At 38.5% G+C, this 22,478-nt stretch overlaps 1 protein-coding gene across 1 annotated transcript in view; it reads right to left on the bottom strand.

The window, feature by feature from the left end:
* Positions 1–22,478, bottom strand: part of LOC139457512 (protogenin-like) — a 38,840-nt gene that overhangs the window by 5,770 nt on the left and 10,592 nt on the right. The window contains exons 7-9 of the mRNA XM_071238898.1: positions 19,791–19,927; positions 12,428–12,614; positions 2,999–3,135 (exon numbers count right to left, since the gene is read on the bottom strand). Coding sequence (XP_071094999.1) covers positions 2,999–3,135; positions 12,428–12,614; positions 19,791–19,927 — 461 coding nt within the window. The remainder of the gene's footprint in view (positions 1–2,998; positions 3,136–12,427; positions 12,615–19,790; positions 19,928–22,478) is intronic.

The following is a 22,478-nucleotide window of genomic DNA, read 5'->3' as shown; positions in this document are numbered from 1 at the left end:
AATTGTCACTTTGATTGACCAATGTATAATATTGTATGGCGCTCAATTGAATTGAAAAATCAATGAAATATGTATTGTATAATGGGCCGGTGGCCCCTTTACTGCAATAAACTCTCTCTCTCTATGTATGTGTAGATATGTATATGTGTATGTTTAAATGTAAATGTATGTGTATATATGTATATGTATGTATATATGTATATGGATGGACAGGTCCGGGGTTCGATCAGCCGCCGCGTCATACCAAAAGATGTTGAAAGATGGTACTTGTTGTTACCCTGTCTGGCACTCGGCAAAAAGGGGATAAGCTAAGGACTGGTCAACTCTGAGTCAGTATTCTGTCTCTGAGTAGGGAATTCAGGTCAAACTGCGGCATGGTATTTCAGTGAGCTGTATCAGTACAGGACGTGCATGCACCCCATTTCACCTCAACTTAAGCTGACTTGCTTCATTGACTCGTCCACACTATCCAAGCTGTTGTGTTGTCTTTAACAGAAACATGTTTCATGTCCATCTTTGAAACTATATTTCTGTTGCTCTGCAGTGTCATCGACAGATGACGTGTCTATTACTAGTCGCAGTATTATAAAGTATTATAATCTTGAAGGCGACGTTAAACCCCATACTCGGCATAAAGGGGCTAAACCAGGACTAGCGAACAATGGTTGAAACATATTTTTATTTCAACTGAAAATTGGGATTGGTAAACAAGAGCACATAGAAATCAGGCAGCAAAGAAAGTCAAGTTGTTTACATAATACTTACACAAACAATGCCTTGATCAGCAGTGTCCGGTTTTTATAGTCAGAATGAGTGAGTGAGTGAGTGAGTATGGTTTTACGCCGCTTTTAGCCATATTCAAGCAATATCACGGCGGGGGACACCAGACATGGGCTTCACACATTGTACCCATGTCGGTATTCGAACCCAAGTCTTCGGCGTGACGAGCGAACGCTTTAACCACCAGGCTACCCGACCGCCCCAATAGTCAGAATGATGGGTCCACACGAACACAAGGTACATATATATTATATGTGAAGGTTTGGTGTATTATTTAAGTTTAAATCTACCAGAATGTGTGATGAAAGTATGAACACATAGAAGAAATCCTTGATTTGCCAGCGAACAATCAGATGTGACCTGCCCAGTAGCCTGTACGATATTTCACCAACCTTTACACTTGGCATACGGGGCAATATTTCTTGCTTTCCTTATTTCCGTTGCGTATGGAACCTCGGTTACAAAAAATAACTACACTATCATAATATCTTCAAGGATGTTTGGTCAAAGTGTGTGATATAATCAGCAGAGCAGATAAGCAGCGTTTTTGCGTAAAATACCCCACCCCCGACCCACCCCAACAAAAATATTTAAAAAAATATAAAAAATAATAATAATAAATAAAATAAATAAAAAATATAAAAAATTAATAATAATACTCAAAACCCAATAACTTTCAATCAACTTGCATACAGAAACGCATGCATTAAAAGAAAAACTCAAATGTATTAAAACAGCTTGCGTAAATACCCAATGAAGCTTTTTCAGCATGCGTACAAAGGAGCTAATTTCCGAAACACAATTACGGGCAAATTTACTTTCCGAGTCAAGCCTATATATTTAGAACCGTTATATACATGTAAAACATTATTTGATATATTTTTAAATCTTAAACTGTTCACCAATTTGGGGGGGGAAACAATAGAGTGATGAAGAGATGAGTGAAAAAATATTGGTTACACAATGCAAAATGTAATAACCCAATAAAATAGAAATCCTAGAGTAAAAACTGGAAACTGTATACTTCCAAAGTCATATGGTAATTTTATTGGTGTGCGTAACAAGAGTGAAATAGGCATCGGTGATTAAAGATTTTCAATAGGAACTTGCTTAAATGTGTGATTTGTTTCGTCGTTAAATTATAGGTGCTCAGAAGACACATATACTGTATTCGACGTAATAAGCACCCCGCTCTAATAAGCGCCCACGGCCATATTTGCTAATATATTGGTGAACAATCCCAATTAGCACCCCTTCCGATTTATCAATGTACACAAGACTTATTTTTTTATTCATATTCACTCGTGTGTTATATGCACTCTTAATTATGGGCAATTAAATTCTGAAAACAATCAGGCCGCCAGCATAAACCACGAAATTTATCTTTCAACTCTTTTTCTCAGTTTACTAAGATCAGTATCGCTACGAATATTTAATCAAGGAAGCTGTCCTGATATTTCACGTGCCCCGGAATATCATTGTTATCGCACCCTGCAGCTTGAAGTATCATCGTAAACTAATTTGGTTGTTAGCATCCCACACCATAAGATGAACAATCTCAGTGAGAAAAGTGTAGACAAGTTCTTGTTTGTGTTGAACAGTGTTGAACAGTGCTTGTTCTTTATTGAGGTTAAATGGTGCACTCCTATCGTTCTAGCTTCCTTTACAAATAAGTTCGGATATACAGTATACTACGTTTGTAACGAACACGCTTATAACGAACTGACTGATATAACGAACGTATGTTCTAGTCCCGACTATTTGTTGTATATATGCTGTGTGTATGCTTAAAACTAACTACGGTTATTACGAACTAAAATTAGTGGTCCCCTCGAGTTCGTCATAACCGTAGTTTACTGTATTACAAGTTGCAAGTGTGTTTCAAACCGAATGAAAAAAACGTCGCAAAATTTGCAACCACATTCAAATGATCGCAATGAGACATACTTGCGACGTCCCGCAACTGTGAGGTGGGTTATGCGGCGCTCCCTGAGAGCAAAATCGGATATACAGTATACTACGTTTATAACGAACATGCTTATAACGAAGATTTGAATTGTGCAACGGAACCATTGGAACCAAAGCTCAATGGCTGCACTTGCAAATCCTCACTTGTGGCGAGTTGATTTTCAATTAAGCCGACAGGCTACTATATTTCTGAAATACTGTCCAAAGCCGTGATAAACAAAACTCACTCATTCACCCTGTTCACAATTACCGTAGATAATGAGTTGAATGTCGTTGATCATGATGTTGCCTCCGACTGTACATCTACAGGTGTAAGTCCCCTGATCTCCACTGGTCAACTGGTCAAGCTGAAGGCGGGATGCATCGGGCAATGTCAGTGTGTAGACCCTGCAAACAGAACATGGGGCAATGTCAGTGTGTAGACCCTGCATGGAGAACATGGGGCAATGTCAGTGTGTAGACCCTGCATACAGAATATCGGGCATTGCCAGTGTGTAGACCCTGCACACAGAACATGGGGCAATGTCAGTGTGTAGACCCTGCATGGAGAACATGGGGCAATGTCAGTGTGTAGACCCTGCATACAGAACATGGGGCAATGTCAGTGTGTAGACCCTGCATACAGAACATGGGGCAATGTCAGTGTGTAGACCCTGCATACAGAATATCGGACAATGTCAGTGTGTAGACCCTGCACACAGAACATGGGGCAATGTCAGTGTGTAGACGCTGCACACAGAACATGGGGCAATGTCAGTGTGTAGACCCTGCACACAGAACATGGGGCAATGTCAGTGTGTAGACCCAGCACACAGAACATGGGGCAATGTCAGTGTGTAGACCCTGCACACAGAACATGGGGCAATGTCAGTGTGTAGACCCTACACACAGAACATGGGGCAATGTCAGTGTGTAGACCCTGCAAACAGAACATGGGGCAATGTCAGTGTGTAGACCCTGCATACAGAATATCGGGCAATGCCAGTGTGTAGACCCTGCACACAGAACATGGAGCAATGTCAGTGTGTAGACCCTGCACACAGAACATGGAGCAATGCCAGTGTGTAGACCCTGCACACAGAACATGGGGCAATGTCAGTGTGTAGACCCTGCACACAGAACATGGGGCAATGTCAGTGTGTAGACCCTGCACACAGAACATCCGGCATGGACATGCTAATACTAGTGTAGGGTGTCGAGTGGTCCACAAGATGACATACTTTCGTTCAGCTTGCTGAAGGGTCTTTTGCATTTGTGGACAAAGGCTTCCGGTGTCCCGGTATAAACTCTCCCCCGTACAAATTCTCCCCCGGAGATTTTATGCCGGTACAGATTCTACCCCGGAGAATCAATTCTGACAAAAATCTCCCCTAGGCGGATATATTTCGCGCCCCCCTCAGTATAAAGTCTCCCCCCTGATTATTCGGTTTGTTGCAGTGTTTTTAAGTTCTATATTCTTTAAATAGTTATCTTTAATGTAAGGAGGGTTACTTTGAAAAATAGATTATGAAATATGATCATAATGAGTTTATATTTCAGCATATTTTATTTGGTACCTGTACCTTCCTAAAATAATTATAAGACATAATCATACCAAACAAATTTGAATGAAATGACTTAATGTAACAAATACATGTACGGTTACTGTTGTAACTGAATTCAGAAATCTTATTAATCCCCGCAAACATTCGATTTTAACACTAACTACGTAAAATCTGTCACCATATCCATGCACGCCTCCAGCTCAGACTGTCCGTTATACTCTGATTTAAGATCTAAAATCTATTCCTTAAACAGGCTACGATTTGAAAATGGTATCAGTGTAATATCAGTGGCTAGAATACCATGGTGCAACCAGGTTTCTGTTAAACATACAACATCTTGGGGGAGATTTTATTTCGTAGGGTGGGGGAGAGTTTATTTCGAGAGGGGCGGAACTGTACCGGTATAAATTCGCCGGGGAGAGATTGTATTCTGGGGTTGAATATATTTCGTGACACCGGCCACGAATCAGTTCGGTTGTTCGAATCCAACTGAGCACGTTTATATCAAATTTGAGCAAAGTAAGACTCTGAACCCTTCTATGCGACTATCTGTTTGAGTGAGTGAGGGAGTATGGTTTTACGCCGCTTTTATCCAATATTCCAGCACTAACACGGCGGGGGACACCAGAAATGGGCTTCACACCTATCTATTTGAAGGCAGCAGGACGTGACGTCATACCACAGATGACACCTTGACCACCTTGGCCACTTTGGCGAAGTGGACAAGGCGTCTGACCTCGGATCAGAAAGTCCGTGGTTCGAATACTATCACGGGACTCGTGAATTTCAACGCTTCCATGGCAATAACCTTGAAGGGGTTGTGGGCGCAGAGGCTGATACAACAACCTACCCTTGGTATTTCCTGTATTCAAAAATCTACCAATATCTACCAATAGCTACCAATATCTACCGAAACGGCATAGCACTGAGGCAGCCGAGAGAGGGTCTTTTTTCACACTGCTCGAAACAATTTCCAGTTTCACAAAAGGTATGAAGCCAGCTTGGGACAGACAATGTACCTTAATGGCATATATTGAGAGGTACGTGAGGAATTTTTCAAACGTTATCCTTGTAATGTCCAATATAGGGACCTGGTGGAGATGGATGAGGCCTTTCAAGAAGGCGAGAAAACCGGTTCCAGGCTCACTTCAAGTATAAAGTGTAAATCGTTGATTGATGTGGTTCGCGCAACTCGACAGTTCCCACTTAAACAGGTACTACCATGATATTACAGCGGTTTGAAATTCTATCTGTAGAGCAACCAGTTTCGCGCACCTGTCAATGGACTTGCCTAGTGCTACGCAGAGAGGGTACATTTCTGATTACAGAAACGTTCCCAGGGTACACTTCATTCAGCAGCAGAGACAGAAACATAAATAAGGGATTGCCTAAAAGTCGGGCCGGGCCGGGCCGGGCCAAGACGGGCCAAAGTGTTACTGGCTAATTACTTCATTATCGGCGATCATACCTACATATAATTGATGAAACATACACACATGACATTAATGAACAATCACCAAACAAAAAAGTGCACCATAAATAAGTAATTCGGAGAAAATCGCTTGAAAACCAGAAAGTGGAGCTGTGTGTAAGCGTCGCTGATCTTGGTAACATGTAAAAGAGCAATCGTTAAACGAAATAAGATTTGAAACGTATCAAATACTTCTAGCTATCGTGATACAAATTTCCATCTGTCGGCATAGCGTTTATATTTATAGGAACGTACTATATATAAGTAAATACTACTTTATAATGTCACTGATCGTCGTATTTAAAGCAGACACGTTGGTTAAAGTAGACCTCTTCTCCCTATACTCTCAACAGTCACACAAGTGTTCGGTCCGACTTGGCCCGGGCTGTCAAAATCAACTTAAACCTCACAGATGTATCATCAAATGGATCCACATCTTTCGATTAGTATTATATCTACCTAAATACCACTTTATAGTGTCTCAGATCGCTGTACTTAAAGAAAACAAGCGGCTCAAAGTGAAGCCCTTTTCCCTCTACATTCTCAACATAGTCTCTATCAGAAGTGTTTTGCTTGTGTTGGGTCCGACTTGGCCCGGGCCGTCAAAATCTACTTTAAACACACAGATGTATCATCAATGTAGAGGGAAAAGGGCTTCACTTTGAGCACCAAGTTTTCTTTACATACCGCGATCTGAGACACTATAAAGTGGTATATAGGCAGATATAATATTATTTTCTCTTGGAACATCTATAAGATGTACAGCTACATGTATTTACCAAAAGAAAGAATCTACGTTTTTACTTCATTAAATAAACATTCACTCATTGAACATCTCCAACAGTTTTGTCCATGTTGAGATCCACTGAAATGGTTAGTTCACTTGTTACATTTATATAGAACAGAACGATATTTGTGATTAAATATGATTGTGGATACATTTACCTTGGCTATATTTTAAAATTCAACAATAGCTTGCGTGTGGTTTGTTTGGAAGCATAAAATCAACTATTGTTTGTAAAAACAATTTGTGTGTGTTAATATATATGTTTTTTAAAGGAAGAGGTGTTTGAATAAATAATTATTTGTGTGTTCACAAACCCCTATCATGTAATTATATTTTCCTGAATAACATGTTGTTTGCATGTAAAATAAATGTCCCTGTTCACCTATGTAGAAAGTCAATAAGCGAAATAAAACTGAGTAACAGACTGTGTATTATAGATCCATAGAAATACGATTGCATAGACGATCAATTCAGAATACAACAGGTGTAAAAGGTGGCTAATTGAAATGAATCTCGATGACTAATTGAAATGTATTTCACAGGTAATAATCAATAAACATTGTGACAGAAAAACAAGTGAAGGATTGAGTTGAATTTTAGTTTTGCGAAAAAGGTCCGTGGTTTCTGTGGATGAAACTAAGTTTGACAATGTTGCAAATGATCACTTTCTTTGACTTCATTACGGATTCCTCAATCTGTATCGAGGAGAATTGTTTACAGTTAAGTAAAATTCTAATTAAGATTTCTTAAAGCTGTCACGGTGGCAAATTCAAACTTCGATATCATGGTACACAGTTCTATTGTAAAGTCAGATTGGGAGTTCGAATTTGAAATAAGCTGTTAAATTTATATGTTTTGTTTGTTTGTTTTTTTGTTTTACGCCACACTCAGCAATATGCCAGCTATATGAGGGAGGTCATGCAAATAATCAAGTCTGGACCTGACAATCCAGTGATTGACATCACGAGCATCAATCCACACAACTGGGATAAGATGACATGCATCCAATCAACCAAGTCAGCGAGCCTGACAACCAACTCGATCCCGTTAGTCGCCTCTAACGACAACCATAGTCACCTTTTAATAGAAGCATTGGTTGCTGACGATCTGTTCTAACCCTGATCTTCACAGGTCCAAATCTATATGTATTTTTATGGTGAGGCGGTCGTGATCGGAGAATAGGTTCGAGAGTTCGGTATACACATTCGTGGTCAATATCTCTCATGTTGTGGATGATAGGGATTGTTTCATGTTTTGAAGAAATGTCATCACTGTCATGCTTTTGATGGTACACAAAACGTAAGCTTTACCTCGAAGATGCTAGTTCCGGTCACAAAATATATGCTTTATCTTTTACTGATTTTTGTATTAATAACATTACAACGTTTCTCAAGGTTACAGACTCCAAGGATTCATTAAAGTGCATTTTAAGCACCTAAAATTGACAACTAACACCCTGATCGCAAAACTCCTAACGATTTTTACTAAAAATAGACACGAAAACTTTTGCTGAACTCGAGATTTGAATGACTGACAAATCCGTACTTTCTTGTGTTCTCATACATAAAACAGCAGTGTAAACATGATCTAACATGGCTTAATGTGGAATGTGTCTAGGATTGTAAACTGTCCATATTATTCCAAATTGTATGCATACACATGTGTCATGTCTTTATTTGGTTTTGTGTCTCTACCCGCAAACATATGTGGCAAGATACACCTTCCAGGATAGTGGACAATGTGGACACTGACGAAAATTTCTACAACATGTCCAAACATTCCCAAACAGACAGAATCATATGCTTTCTGAAAGTCAATCCAGCACATTGTTGTTGTCGTTGTCGTTTTTGTCGTCTACGTCATCATTATCCTTCAAGGACAGTGGACGGTATGGACACTGGAATATTTCGAATATTTGGAAACGTGTGCAATTTAATTAATATAAACACTAATTTAAGCGTCAGGAAACGGGATTTTTCATTTTTGTCATGAATGGCGAGTATAACAACTTGGGAAGCTAGCTTGACATTTCGTTAGTACGGTCCGCATACTGTCTTTGCCTTGTTTCTCCTGAATCTCATTAGTTTCAAAAGAAACAGATAAATCGGTCATACAATGCTTACATTGGATTTATCAAAAAGGACCATATCAGGTTTGTTCGCTTGGATACGTCTGACTCTGTATGTGGGCGTATTCCAAAGAATTTTATATGTAATTATCCTTTCCCACGACGCCCTCTGCATATTCTGGGTCGTACCATTGATGGTCTCGGAGTCAAAACCACACATTACGGTAACAAGAGGATCGAACCATGCCAAAGATACTGTGTTTGTGTCAAGCTGGACATCAACTTTGACACAAAACCACACATTGACGTTTTCGAGTGGCAAGTGACTGGTTCTTGGTCGATTTGATATGGCACTTCGCTTGATTGACACCCATTTCTGTACCGTCCAGCACCATCAACAAAATAAACATTAACATGGATATTCAGTACTGCATCAATGGGTCGTTTAGGAAAATCCATTGAATGACTTGTTTTCAGTCTTGACATTCTTCACAAGAGGATTTTCAGATGAATAAATATGTGCAATAGTGCACGATTAAATTCAATCATGAAAGGCCTCCTTGTTAATCACACCATTGACGTTAAAATATGGTGATGATCCTCATCATAAACAACTATCATCATCATTATCATTATAATGTTTATGTTCCCGTCACAGTACATCGTATTTAAAGAAAACAAGGTATAGATATAAACACATTTGATGATACATCCGTGAGTTTAAAGTTGATTTTGACAGCCCGGGCCAAGTCGGACCCAACACAAGCAAAACACTTTTGATAAAGACTATGCTGAGAATGTAGAGGGAAAATGGCTTCACTTTAAAAACCATGTTTTCTTTAAATACAGCGACTTGAGACACTATAAAGTGGTATATAGGTAGGTATAATGCTAGTCTATAGATGTAAACACATTTGATGAAACATTTGTGTGTTTAAAAATGATTTTGACAGCCCAGGCCAAGTCGGACCCAACACTTCTGACTTGGATTTTCTTAAGAAAATACAGTAAAAGTGTTTGATTTTAACGGACCAGTTTTCTTTAAATACGATGTACTTTGACATTATAAAGTGGTATATATGTAGATATAATACTAATCTATAGATCTAAACACATTTGCTGATGCATCTGTCTGTTTAAAGTTGATTGTGACATCCCGGGCCATGTCGGACCCAACACAAGACAAACACTTTTGATGGAGACTATGTTGAGAATGTAGAGGGAAAATGGCTTCACTTTGAGCACCTTGTTTCCTCTTTAAATACGATGTACTGTGACATTATAAACTGGTATTTCGGTAGATATAATACTTATCGAAAGATGTGAATCCATTTGATGATACATCTGTGAGGTTTAAATTGATTTTGACAGCCCGGGCCAAGTCGGACCGAACACTTCTGACTTGGATTTTCTTAAGAAAATATAGTAAAAATGCCTCACTTTGAGCACCTTGTTTTCTTTAAATACGATGTACCGTGACATTATCAAGTGGTATATAGGTAGATTTAACACTAATCTATAGATGGTCACACATTTGAAGATACATCTGTGCGTTTAAAGTAGATTTTGACGGCCCGGGCCAAGTCGGACTCAACACAAGCAAAACACTTCTGATAGAGACTATGTTGAGAATGTAGAGGGAAAAGGGCTTCACTTGGAGTCGCTTGTTTTCTTTAAGTACAGCGATCTGAGACACTATAAAGTGGTATTTAGGTAGATATAATACTAATCGAAAGATGTGGATCCATTTGATGATACATCTGTGAGGTTTAAGTTGATTTTGACAGCCCGGGCCAAGTCGGACCGAACACTTCTGACTTGGATTTTCTTAAGAAAATACAGTAAAAATGCTTCACTTTGAGCCCCTTGTTTTCTTTAAATACGATGTACCGTGACATTATAAAGTGGTATATAGGTAGATATAACACTAATCTATAGATGTAAACACATTTGAAGATACATCTGTGTGTTTAAAGTTGATTTTGACGGCCCGGGCCAAGTCGGACCCAACACAAGCAAAACACTTCTGATAGAGACTATGTTGAGAATGTAGAGGGAAAAGGGCTTCACTTGGAGCCCCTTGTTTTCTTTAAGTACAGCGATCTGAGACACTACAAAGTGGTATTTAGGTAGATATAATACTAATCGAAAGATGTGGATCCATTTGATGATACATCTGTGAGGTTTAAGTTGATTTTGACAGTCTGGGCCAAGTCGGACCGAACACTTCTGACTTGGATTTTTTAAGAAAATACAGTAAAAATGCTTCACTTTGAGCCCCTTGTTTTCTATAAATACGATGTACCGTGACATTATAAAGTGGTATATAGGTAGATATAACACTAATCTATAGATGTAAACACATTTGAAGATACATCGGTGTGTTTAAAGTTGATTTTGACGGCCCGGGTCAAGTCGGACCCAACACAAGCAAAACACTTCTGATAGAGACTATGTTGAGAATGTAGAGGGAAAAGGGCTTCACTTGGAGCCCCTTGTTTTCTTTAAATACAGCGAACTGAGACAGTATAAGGTGGTATTTAGGTAGATATAATGCTAGTCAATAGATTTAAAGACATTTGATGATACATTTGTTTGTTTAAAGTGCATTTTGACAGCCCGGGCCAAGTCGGACCCAACACAAGTCAAACACTTCTGATAGAGACTATGTTGAGAATGTGGAGTGAAAAAGGCTTCACTTTGAGCTCTGTGTTTTCTTAAACTACTGAAATATGAAACAAGAAAGTGGTATATAATTTAATGTAATACTAGTCTTTAGATATAAAGAATGTTAGGAACTTTAGAAGTGCTTGGACAGTTATTAACACGTGTCGTGTCAGTCCTTTGACATTCGCGAATATCCACTTCCAGGAAACATCCTATTTTGGTTTTACACGAATAAGTAAAGGTTAATTACCGTAACACGTTAATTAATGAAAGGAGAGTAGTCAAAACACTGTCGTTTCCTGCCCAGGACCTCATACCCCTACACGCTAAGGTCGGTGAGAAGCATTCTAATCAAAGAATACACACAACCAAAACACTGACTTTTCTACGAGACTCACGGTATGTAGTCATAATCATCAGTTTATTACATTGTTGAAGGTGCATTTTTATTCAAACTCAATTAAATGAGCAAAACTATACGTTTGTGGACATTTGAGATCTGCCTAGATATGCGCGTTTCGTTTTATTATTCTGCAATCCGTTTTTGGTATTACCCGCTGGCCCGGCCCGGCCCGACTTTTCTTGGCCCGACTTTTAGGCAATCCCCATAAATAATCATAATTTATTATAACTGTTAGTACAGTACCTGTCGTGTCTGGGATCATATTTAATGTAAGGTCCAATGATGTAATAATAATAATGATGATGATAATAATAATAATAATAATAATATAAAAATAAAATATGATGATGATGATAAAATAAAATATATTATTATTATTATGATGATGATGATGATGATGATGATGATGATGATGATGATCAAAACGCATGCATTAAAAGAAAAACTCAAATGTATAAAAACCGCTTGCGTAAATACCCAATGAAGCTTTTTCAGCATGCGTACAAAGGAGCTAATTTCCGAAACACAATTACGGGCTAATTTATTTTCCGAGTCACACCCATATATTTAGAACCGTTATATACATCTAAAACATTATTTAATATATTTTTAAATCTTAAACTGTTCACTAATTTATTTTATTTTTTATTTTTATTTTTGTTTTGGGGGGGGGGGGCAATATATGCACTGTAACAATAACATAAATATTCATAATTTGTTATAACTGTTAGTACAGTACCTGTTGTGTCTGGGATCATTTCTAATGTAAGGTCCAATGATGTTGTCATTTTTGTCCAGCCATTCGAACTTGGCATCCTGCAATTCTTCGTCTGAAAGTCCCTTGGTTTTGCAATACATAGATGCAGTAGCGCCTTTCATTCGCCTCATGCTATCCTGCGCTGGAACAATAACGCTTTCGGGGGTATCTGAAATACACAACATTAACCATGACAATTGTGAGTGAGTGAGTTGGATTTATCGCTGCTTTTAACAGTATTCCAGTCATATCGCGGCGTGTCTGCTTAATGTGGGAGGAAAGCCCGAAGTGATGCAGGCCTCAGATGTTTACCACTTCGGTGAAACCCACGAGCACGGGTATGGTGCTGATAAACCTAGAACCATAATTGGGGCGAACCGGGATTCGAACCCGCAATCATAGGTTTCTTTAACCATGACTAAACAAATCAATCTGAAACAGCTGCTGGGGATTCTTAAGAGAATGGATTGGCAGTAAACCGCCCGCATGTTATCAGACATGAGCCGGCCACTGTAACTTGATGATGCCCTCAAATTGTTTGACGACGGGCCATTATCACGCCCGTTGTTAGGTGACGTCATTGGGATAAGGACAGGTGACGTCATCTGGTTTGTTCTATGACGTTTCCATATCTGTAAAGGTGGGTCAGTGAAATTCATGTTGATTGCGCTGAATGTTTCAAAATCGATATTGTTATTTATATTTATTTGATAACAAATTCTATCCAATTTACTTTAATAACGGTACCGCTGTTTTTCAGGGCATTACCATTTGCAGAAGCCCAAGGTCTTTAAAATAAGACCTCGAGCTTTTGCAAATGATAATGACCTGAAAAATAGCGTTACCCTTATATGAGCGGACCACTGTAACTTGATAATGACCTCATATTGTTTGACGACGGGCCATAATCACGGCCATTATAAGGTGACGTCAAGTTGATGTTCATTATAGCTAAAATGGATAGAATTATCATTAAACCGCCCGCACGTTATCAGAAATGAGCGGGCCAGTGTAACTTGATAATGACGTCATAGGGTAGAGAAAATGACGTCACGCATTATAGTGACGTCATCTAGTTTGTTCTATGACGTTTCCATATTTGTAAAATGTGGTCAGTGACATTCATGTTGATTGCAGTAAATGTTTCAAAACCGATGTTGTTGTTTCTTTTTATTTGATAACAAATTCCATCCATTTTAGCTATAATAACGGTAACGCTCTTTTTCAGGGCATTATCATTTGCAGAAGCCCTCGGTCTTTTCAACTGCCCTCCTTCGTCGGGCTTCTACAAATGATAATGCCCTGAAAAATAGCGTTACCCTTATATTATAGCTAAAATGGATAAAATGTTCATCACAGAGTCGGAATCTCTCTGCTTTTAGCAGGGATATCATAAGAATAGGGTTTTGTCGCATTATGTATAAATTTGTACACTCTACTGATTAATGTTCACACAAATTGGCAATGTTCACATCATTTAGTAATGCTCACACAAATTACCAATGTTAACCCCCTGGATGCCACAGGAACATATATGTCCCCCCTCGACAACCCTCACTTTGAAGTCGAATAAAATTCATTGCAGCACGGGTTGCGAGCGGTGCCTTTGATCTTACCCGTGCTGTATCATGGTAGTAAAAGCACGGTTTGTTAAAGATTATTACCATTGGCTGGTGCTAAGATCAGCAAGCCCCGCCTACTAGCTTGAGAAATTTCAAACTTACGACAGTGTTCAAGAGTAATAACGTAAATAAACACCAAAAAACAATAGAAATTTTTATAACTTAATTAAAAGATTACAATGTAACTGCCAAACATAAGAACAACTGGACACAGAACGCATTTTGCTAAATGCGGAAAATTAACAGTTGACCTTTCTAATGTGCCTTTGAAAATTACAAGTCACTTACAACACACTCGGTCCTTTTGTCTGTCAATCAATTGCCAAGCCAAACCATGCTCTTACTGCCCAAACAACTCGTCTTGGTGTGTTGTAACTATACGCTTCACAGTTTTGAATAAGGTGGGGAATTCCCTGTGATATAATTCACTGGCATTTTAGGCCAAGTACAAGTACTGAAAATGACCTCTGAAAATTAGGTACATTGTAAATGTCGCCATTTTTTACATGTTACTAATTCACCACTCACGGCGTTATTTACAGCATGTTTTGAAATCTAAATTTCGGGTATTTACTCGGAGAAATGAATTTTAAAAAATAGCATTTTAGTGATCACGGGTATCTGTCGTTTATGAAATCACCAATGATCATTCCAACCGTCTCCGATAACCCTAGAATCGTTTCGAATGTTTTGAAAAATACGCAAACACGAACGCCGAAGTGAACTTTCCGCCATATTGGATAGTGTTTACAAAATCACGTGTCAGGTACACCGGTTATGAGGCGCCTGTAACATCACGTATATTTCAAACTTAGCTGCCATACATCCTTGAATTCCTCATACATTTTAGAATCAAATGACCAATGGTCTTTGTCACCAATACGAAGTGGCTGGATTAAATCAAGCAAAATAAGTCAGGTGTAAAAACGAACGCTGTGCTCGAAAAACTGCACTTGTTTGAAATGTAAACAAAGCAAAATACAGATTTTACACAGTGTAGCATTTTCGCTAGGTGCGGGTTAGTCACAAACAATTTACGAATTATTCCTCTCGTTTTGCATTAAATAATCAATGGCTTCATTCATTTTTCAATATTGTGATCACAGGATATTATTTATACTGTTTACTTTATTTCTCCGGGATTTGTAAAATGTTTAAAATAATAAACTCCATGCTAGGTTCCTCGTTGGTTCAACCTTATACGATTATCCTGAAAATTCTATACCAAAAGAGCTTTCTTCGCATCTTTTATTGTGTAATTCTGAGAGGAGATGAAGAGAAATAATAACATAGTAATGAACAAATATTTGTCCAATATTGAAGATAATTTTGGTATATATTCTTTTGAGTATTTCATTACGTACATTGATGCCAAACAGGTGCGTGTCTTGTCCAATTAAGGTACACGATGAACTATTTAATTGTTTACTTATTCAAGACATTATTTACTTGGTGAAAGCAGTCATTTTATGTTGTGTCGAAAAGGCGTCAAATTCCGTTTTACACATCGAGATTTTCCATACCATGAACGAAAAATAGGAGAGATATGAATTAATCAAAATACCAGTGCTGCTTTCTCCGACATTATCAAAGACATAAAACCAGCCAGGACGTCAAATAACATGGTGTTATTTTTTTGGTATTTCATTACATTTGATGATAAGGCTAGTGCTCCATTAATAATGGTGCAACATTAGTCAAATTACACTTACACATTCAGGAGAATGTTGGAATCTAAGGACTAAGTTATAGGTTAGACAGGGCAATCCATTTCTCTATTACCTATTTTTAATGAAGTACGATTTCATCATTTCTTATGGGGATTTTAACGTATACAGTTTCAATATCGATATTTGTGTTGGAATAGTTTGGTTCCACGTGAACAAAACACCACGAAAATAAATTGTCCTTACCCACAGCTAATTCTCACCAAGCGACCCGAGTTACAATAAACTAGTACTATGCATAGCGGAGTTATGCCCCCTTTTCTTTGTACGTGTGTAACATATCCGGGGCCTTTTGACGTCATAGAGACAAATCAGTTTTCGTCATTTACGGCGTGCTATTTTTGGCATTGAATGTATGTCGTTATTCATACGCATATAGCTCCATTTGATATGTAGTTATGTCGTTCAGATATTAGGCAGTATTTTGTTCCCTTACAGTTTCCGTAAAGCTTCTAAATGAAAAAAATCGTCTCACAGTACTTTTATCGGTGTACGATAAAATGCGGTGAACTGTTTTTCAACGCAGAATAAATTCTCGGACAACACTTAGAAGTGTATTTATTTAAAACCGGATTAATATTTGCAGTTAACTTTACACCATCAAATAGGAAATTGAATATTCTCCACCTCTGCGTAATTTTATAGCCAGTATTTTCCGAATCGTGAGTGTTTCCCGACTAATGGTTTGCACGTCCTTGTTGTGGTCCTTTGATCCGGAAAATTAACACATTAAACCTGTTCATTTTGAACCTCTTCGTCTGCTAATTTTGCCTTTTGTGCAAAAAATGTCCGTATTGCGTTTCTGTTTTTGAAGAAATCGCAGGCCAATGACCATACTATTGACAACCGTGCACACCATTGACAAATGTGCACACTATTGACCAATGTACACACTATTGACCAATGTACACACTATTGACAAATGTACACACTATTGACCAATGTACACACTATTGACAAATGTACACACTATTGACCAATGAACACACTATTGACCAATGTACACACTATTGACCAATGTGCATACTATTGACCATAGAAGACACTATTGACCAATGTGCACACTATTGACCAATGTACACACTATTGACCAATGTACACACTATTGACCAATGCACACACTATTGACGAATGTGCACGCTACTGACCATAGAAGACACTATTGACCAATGTACACACTATTGACCAATGTACACACTATTGACCAATGTACACACTATTGATCAATGTGCACATCATTGTCCAATGTACACACTATTGACCAATGTACACACTATTGACCAATGTACACACCATTGACCAATGTACACACTATTGACCAATGTACACTCTATTGACCAATGTACACACTATTGATCAATGTGCACACCATTGACCAATGTACACACTATTGGCAAATGTGCACACTATTGACCAATGTACACACTATTGGCAAATGTGCACACTATTGACCAATGTTCACACCATTGACCAATGTGTACACTATTGACCAATGTACACACTATTGACCAATGTACACACTATTGGCAAATGTGCACACTATTGACCAATGTTCACACCATTGACCAATGTACACACTATTCACCAATGTACACACTATTGACCAATGTACACACCATTGACCAATGTACACACTATTGACCAATGTACACACTATTGACCAATGTACACACTATTGGCAAATGTGCACACTATTGACCAATGTTCACACCATTGACCAATGTGCACACTATTGACCAATGTACACTCTATTGACCAATGTAAACACTATTGACGAATGTGCACACTATTGACCATAGAAGACACTATTGACCAATGTACACACTATTGACCAATGTACACACTATTGACCAATGTACACACTATTTACCAATGTACACACCATTGACCAATGTACACACTATTGACCAATGTACACACTATTGACCAATGTACACACTACTGACCAATGTTCACACTATTGGCAAATGTGCACACTATTGACCAATGTGCACACTATTGATCAATCTGCACACTATTGATCAGTCTGCACACTATTGACCAATGTACACACTATTGACAAATGTACACATTATTGACCAATGTACACACTATTGACCAATGTAAACACTATTGACAAACGTACACACTATTGACAAATGTACACACCATTGACCAATGTACACACTATTGACAAACGTACACACTATTGACCAATGTACACACCATTGACCAATGTACACACTATTGACAAACGTACACACTATTGACCAATGTACACACCATTGACCAATGTACACACTATTGACCAATGTGCACACTATTGACTAATGTACACACTATTGACCAATGTACACACCATTGACCAATGTGCATACTATTGACCAATGTACACACTATTGACCAATGAACACACCATTGACCAATGTACACACTATTTACCAATGTACACACTATTGACAAATGTGCACACTATTGACCAATGTGCAAACCAATGACCAATATACACACTATTAACCAATGTGCACACTATTGACCAATGTGCACACTATTGACCAATTTTCACACTATTGACCAATGTACACGCTATTTACCAATGTACACACTATTGACCAATGTACACACTATTGACCAATGTGCACACTTTTGACCAATGTACACACTATTGACCAATGTGCAAACCAATGACCAATATATACACTATTAACCAATGTAAACACTATTGACCAATGTGCATACTATTGACCAATGTACACACTATTGACCAATGTACACACTATTGACCACTGTACACACCATTGACCAATGTACACACTATTGACCAATGTGCACACTTTTGACCAATGTACACATTATTGACCAATGTACACACCATTGACCAATGTACACACCATTGACCAATGTGCACACTATTGACCAATGTACACACTATTGACCAATGTACACACTATTGACCAATGTACACACTATTGACCAATGTACACACTATTGACCAATTTTCACACTATTGACCAATGTACACACTATTAACCAATGTACACACTATTGACCAATGTACACACTATTGACCAATGTACACACCATTGACCAATGTGCACACTATTGACCAATGTACACACTATTGACCAATGTGCATACTATTGACCAATGTACACACTATTGACCAATGTACACACTATTGACCAATGTACACACTATTGACACATTATTCGAGTAGTCGAGAGAGGTACTTGGAGTACAAGCATCAGCCCCCTGTTGAGAGACAATGTGGCGCCGTTAGATATGTCTGATCCTCACAGATCCAATGTATGATCATATTTTGAAATCACTGAGGGAATATTTAAAACTGTGCGTTCACTTTGTGGCATGCAGTTGTCTCTGAAAGGCAGAGATGAGAACCACTTCAACGATGAGAACCACTTCAACGATGATGAGGGGAAGCATGCAAAGCTGATCGACAGTTCTGAATTGACAAATACAAAGAAATCGACTCTACTCAACTTCACGAAGATACCATATTGCAAATTATTGCAATTATTCAACTAAATACCAGTAATAACGACCTTTTTATACAACTAAATTAATGATAAGGAAGAGAATTTATGGATGCCAACATCTTTACGTTTCGGAATCATTATGTGTATCACTTCTAGAGGCTTTTCAAAGGCTACATTAACAATATCAGCATACATTATGACGTTTTAGGAGCGAAATGTGTTTGAAAATACGTGGAATTTGTATACAGTTCGACGAATCCCCAAATATACCAACATGCCAACACCGTTATCACCTACACCGAAACGTCGCTCTTAATTGTAATAAAGAAGTTGTTCATCCATAAATTCTTATCCTTACGTAGTACTCCTAACCACCTATCAAAGAAGACCTACGAGTACTCGTGTATATAAATTCCTGCCCGGGTCATCCCGTCATCACTATTGCATGTAACTCCAACCCTGGATTATACACAATACTGACGCATACTTAATCAGCAAGACATCTTCCATAATCGTTTACCATATAATGGGAGGTATATGTCTCGTTCGACGGTGTTCCCATCGATTCTGACCCGACACGTCTGTGGTTTTCCGCCTTCATCTGCCAGGTCGTCAATATACAGCGTGCTTCCCAGCGAGGTTTCCTGCGCGAAGATCCTGCAGAAATAAGAGAGTGAGTGAGAGGACTCGCGGATTCCCATCGAGGTCTCCTGCGCGAAAATCCTGCAGAAATAAGAGAGTGAGTGAGAGGACGTCGTGTCCAATATTATTGCACTTATATAGCGGCGTGCATGCACGTGTGTGTTTGTTGCTGCTTGTACTAGTCCGGACTGATGCCGATTTGTAGTGCTAGCTCAGTGAGATACCATGCTGCAGGTTAACATGAATACCCCACTCAGACACAGTATACTGACTCCGAGCCGACCAGTCCTTGTTTTAGCCCCTTAATGTCGAGCGCCAGACAGGATAACAACAAGTACCATCTTGTAACGTCTTTTGTTATGGCGCGGCTGGGGATCGAACCGCGGACCTTCCGCTCTCCGGGCGGACGCTCTACCATTAGACCACGGAGGCGGTCTAAGTGTAAGAAGGAAGCCGTCAGCCATTTCAGTATAGATAAATATATGAAATATATCAATATATCAAATATCTGCTAAAAGCAGAGTCGATTGTACGATTCCAACTACATCATTAGCTTGTATTTATGAATCACTATCACTGAACGATGACACCAGGTGTTCGGGGAAAGGTGAGCGTATCCTGTCCCAACAGTGGCACCTGCAACAAACACCCGAGTGAATGAGTGAGTGAGTGAGTTGGGTTTAACGCCTCTTTTAACAGTATTCCAGTTATATCGCGGCGTGTCAGCTTAATATGGGAGGAAAGCCCGAAGTGACGCAGGTCTCAGACGTCTACCACTTCGGTGAAACCCACGAGCACGGGTATGGTGCTGATAAACCTAGAAACATAATCAGGGCGAACAGGGATTCGAACCCACAATCATAGGTTTCCGGTGTGCCTAAGGGACGCAACTCGCGGCGCCTTAGACGACTGGGCCACCCATGTCACATAATATTTATGAAGTATGTGAAACGTAATGGCTATTGATCTATTTGTGGTGAAAATAAATTTGTTAATATTTGTTATCTGATAATATATACTTCACTTTTGATAGGGATATTTGTTGACATATTTGACATTAAAAAACACGAGGCCGAGCTTCAAAAAGAATTTCTTAAATTTTAAACTGCTAGACACAATTTCCCTCAATTTTTGGGGGGATAGGTTATGTAATTATGTGATAATTCCATGGATATTGCTAATATTCTGGAAAACGTATTTGTGGACAGATCCCGCACATGTAATCCTCATATGCACCTTCCAACCGTAGAATTAGATAAAGTTGATAATCTATTAGTAAATATAATTTTAATTAAAGGTAAAGTTAGGAATATTTTCCTGTCCGTGGACATCGAAAAGGCAACTGGCCCTGATGGTATTAGAAATGGAGTACTTAAAAATACACAAAGGAAGTACATTATGGTATCTGTGGAAGGGTATTGACATGGTTTGACAGTTACTTAGAAAATCGATATCAAAAGGTAGATATAAATGGCCATAGCTCAATCCTATAAGCTGTCTTGGCAGGTGTGCCACAGGGCTCGATCTTGTGATCATCATTGTTTTTTATTTATATCAATAACATTATTGAAAGAATATAATAGTAATGTAAGACTTTTTGCTGATGACACAGCTTTGCATGTGATCATAGAAGGTCCGGATATGTCTTCTAGTAATCTCAATAATGACTTGGACATAATGTCAGAATGGGCTACTAGATGGCAAGTTAAATTAATTCCCGATAATACTGAATCCTATTCAATTGACTGTAAAGTGAACCCTTGTCGCAAACCTAACTGATAAATGAATTGCACAAACATCAATGAAGACATACCGAAGATGCTTTACATTTGTGTGTGTGTGTGTGTGCGTGTGTGCGTGTGTGCGTGTGTGCGTGTGTGTGTGCGTGTGTGTGTTCGTGTATGTCTGTGTGTATGTGTTTGTGTGTGTGTGTGCGTGCGTGTGTGTGCGTGCGTGTGTGTGTGTGCGTGCGTGCGTGCGTGCGTGCGTGCGTGCGTGTGTTTGTGTGTGTGTGTGTGTGTGTGTGTGTGTGTGTGTGTGTGTGTGTGTGTGTGTGTGTGTGTGTGTGTGCGTGTGTGTGTGTCTGTGTTTGTTTGTGTCTGTGTGTGTGTGTGTGTGTGTGTACAAATAACTATATTCTTGGAAATGAAATGTATTTTTACCCACATGGTTACTCTTCACAAACTGTGCTGTACGGAAATTCGTATTTGATCAAGGAAGATCAAACCCAGATATTAGATTCTATTCAAAACTTCATATTTAAAAAAATGGCAGATTTTCAATTAAGTAAATGACGTGAATGATAAGAAACTGCAAATATTTTTATCAAGTATACACATCTAGCCTGGCACGTATAATTCATTTATTACATTTAACTTTCACTGATGTATTAATTGTATGATGTATTAATAGTTTGATGTATTATTTTCATTATGTATTAATTGCATGATGTATTAATTGCATGATGTATTAATTACATGATGTATTAATTGCATGATGTATTATTTGCATGATGTATTAATTGCATGATGTATTATTTGCATGATGTATTAATTGTATGATGTAT

Source organism: Haliotis cracherodii, unplaced genomic scaffold, assembly GCF_022045235.1.
Source record: "Haliotis cracherodii isolate W230 unplaced genomic scaffold, xgHalCrac1.p SCAF_12, whole genome shotgun sequence".
Lineage (NCBI taxonomy): Eukaryota > Metazoa > Mollusca > Gastropoda > Lepetellida > Haliotidae > Haliotis > Haliotis cracherodii.
This window is presented reverse-complemented; position numbering and strand designations above follow the sequence as displayed.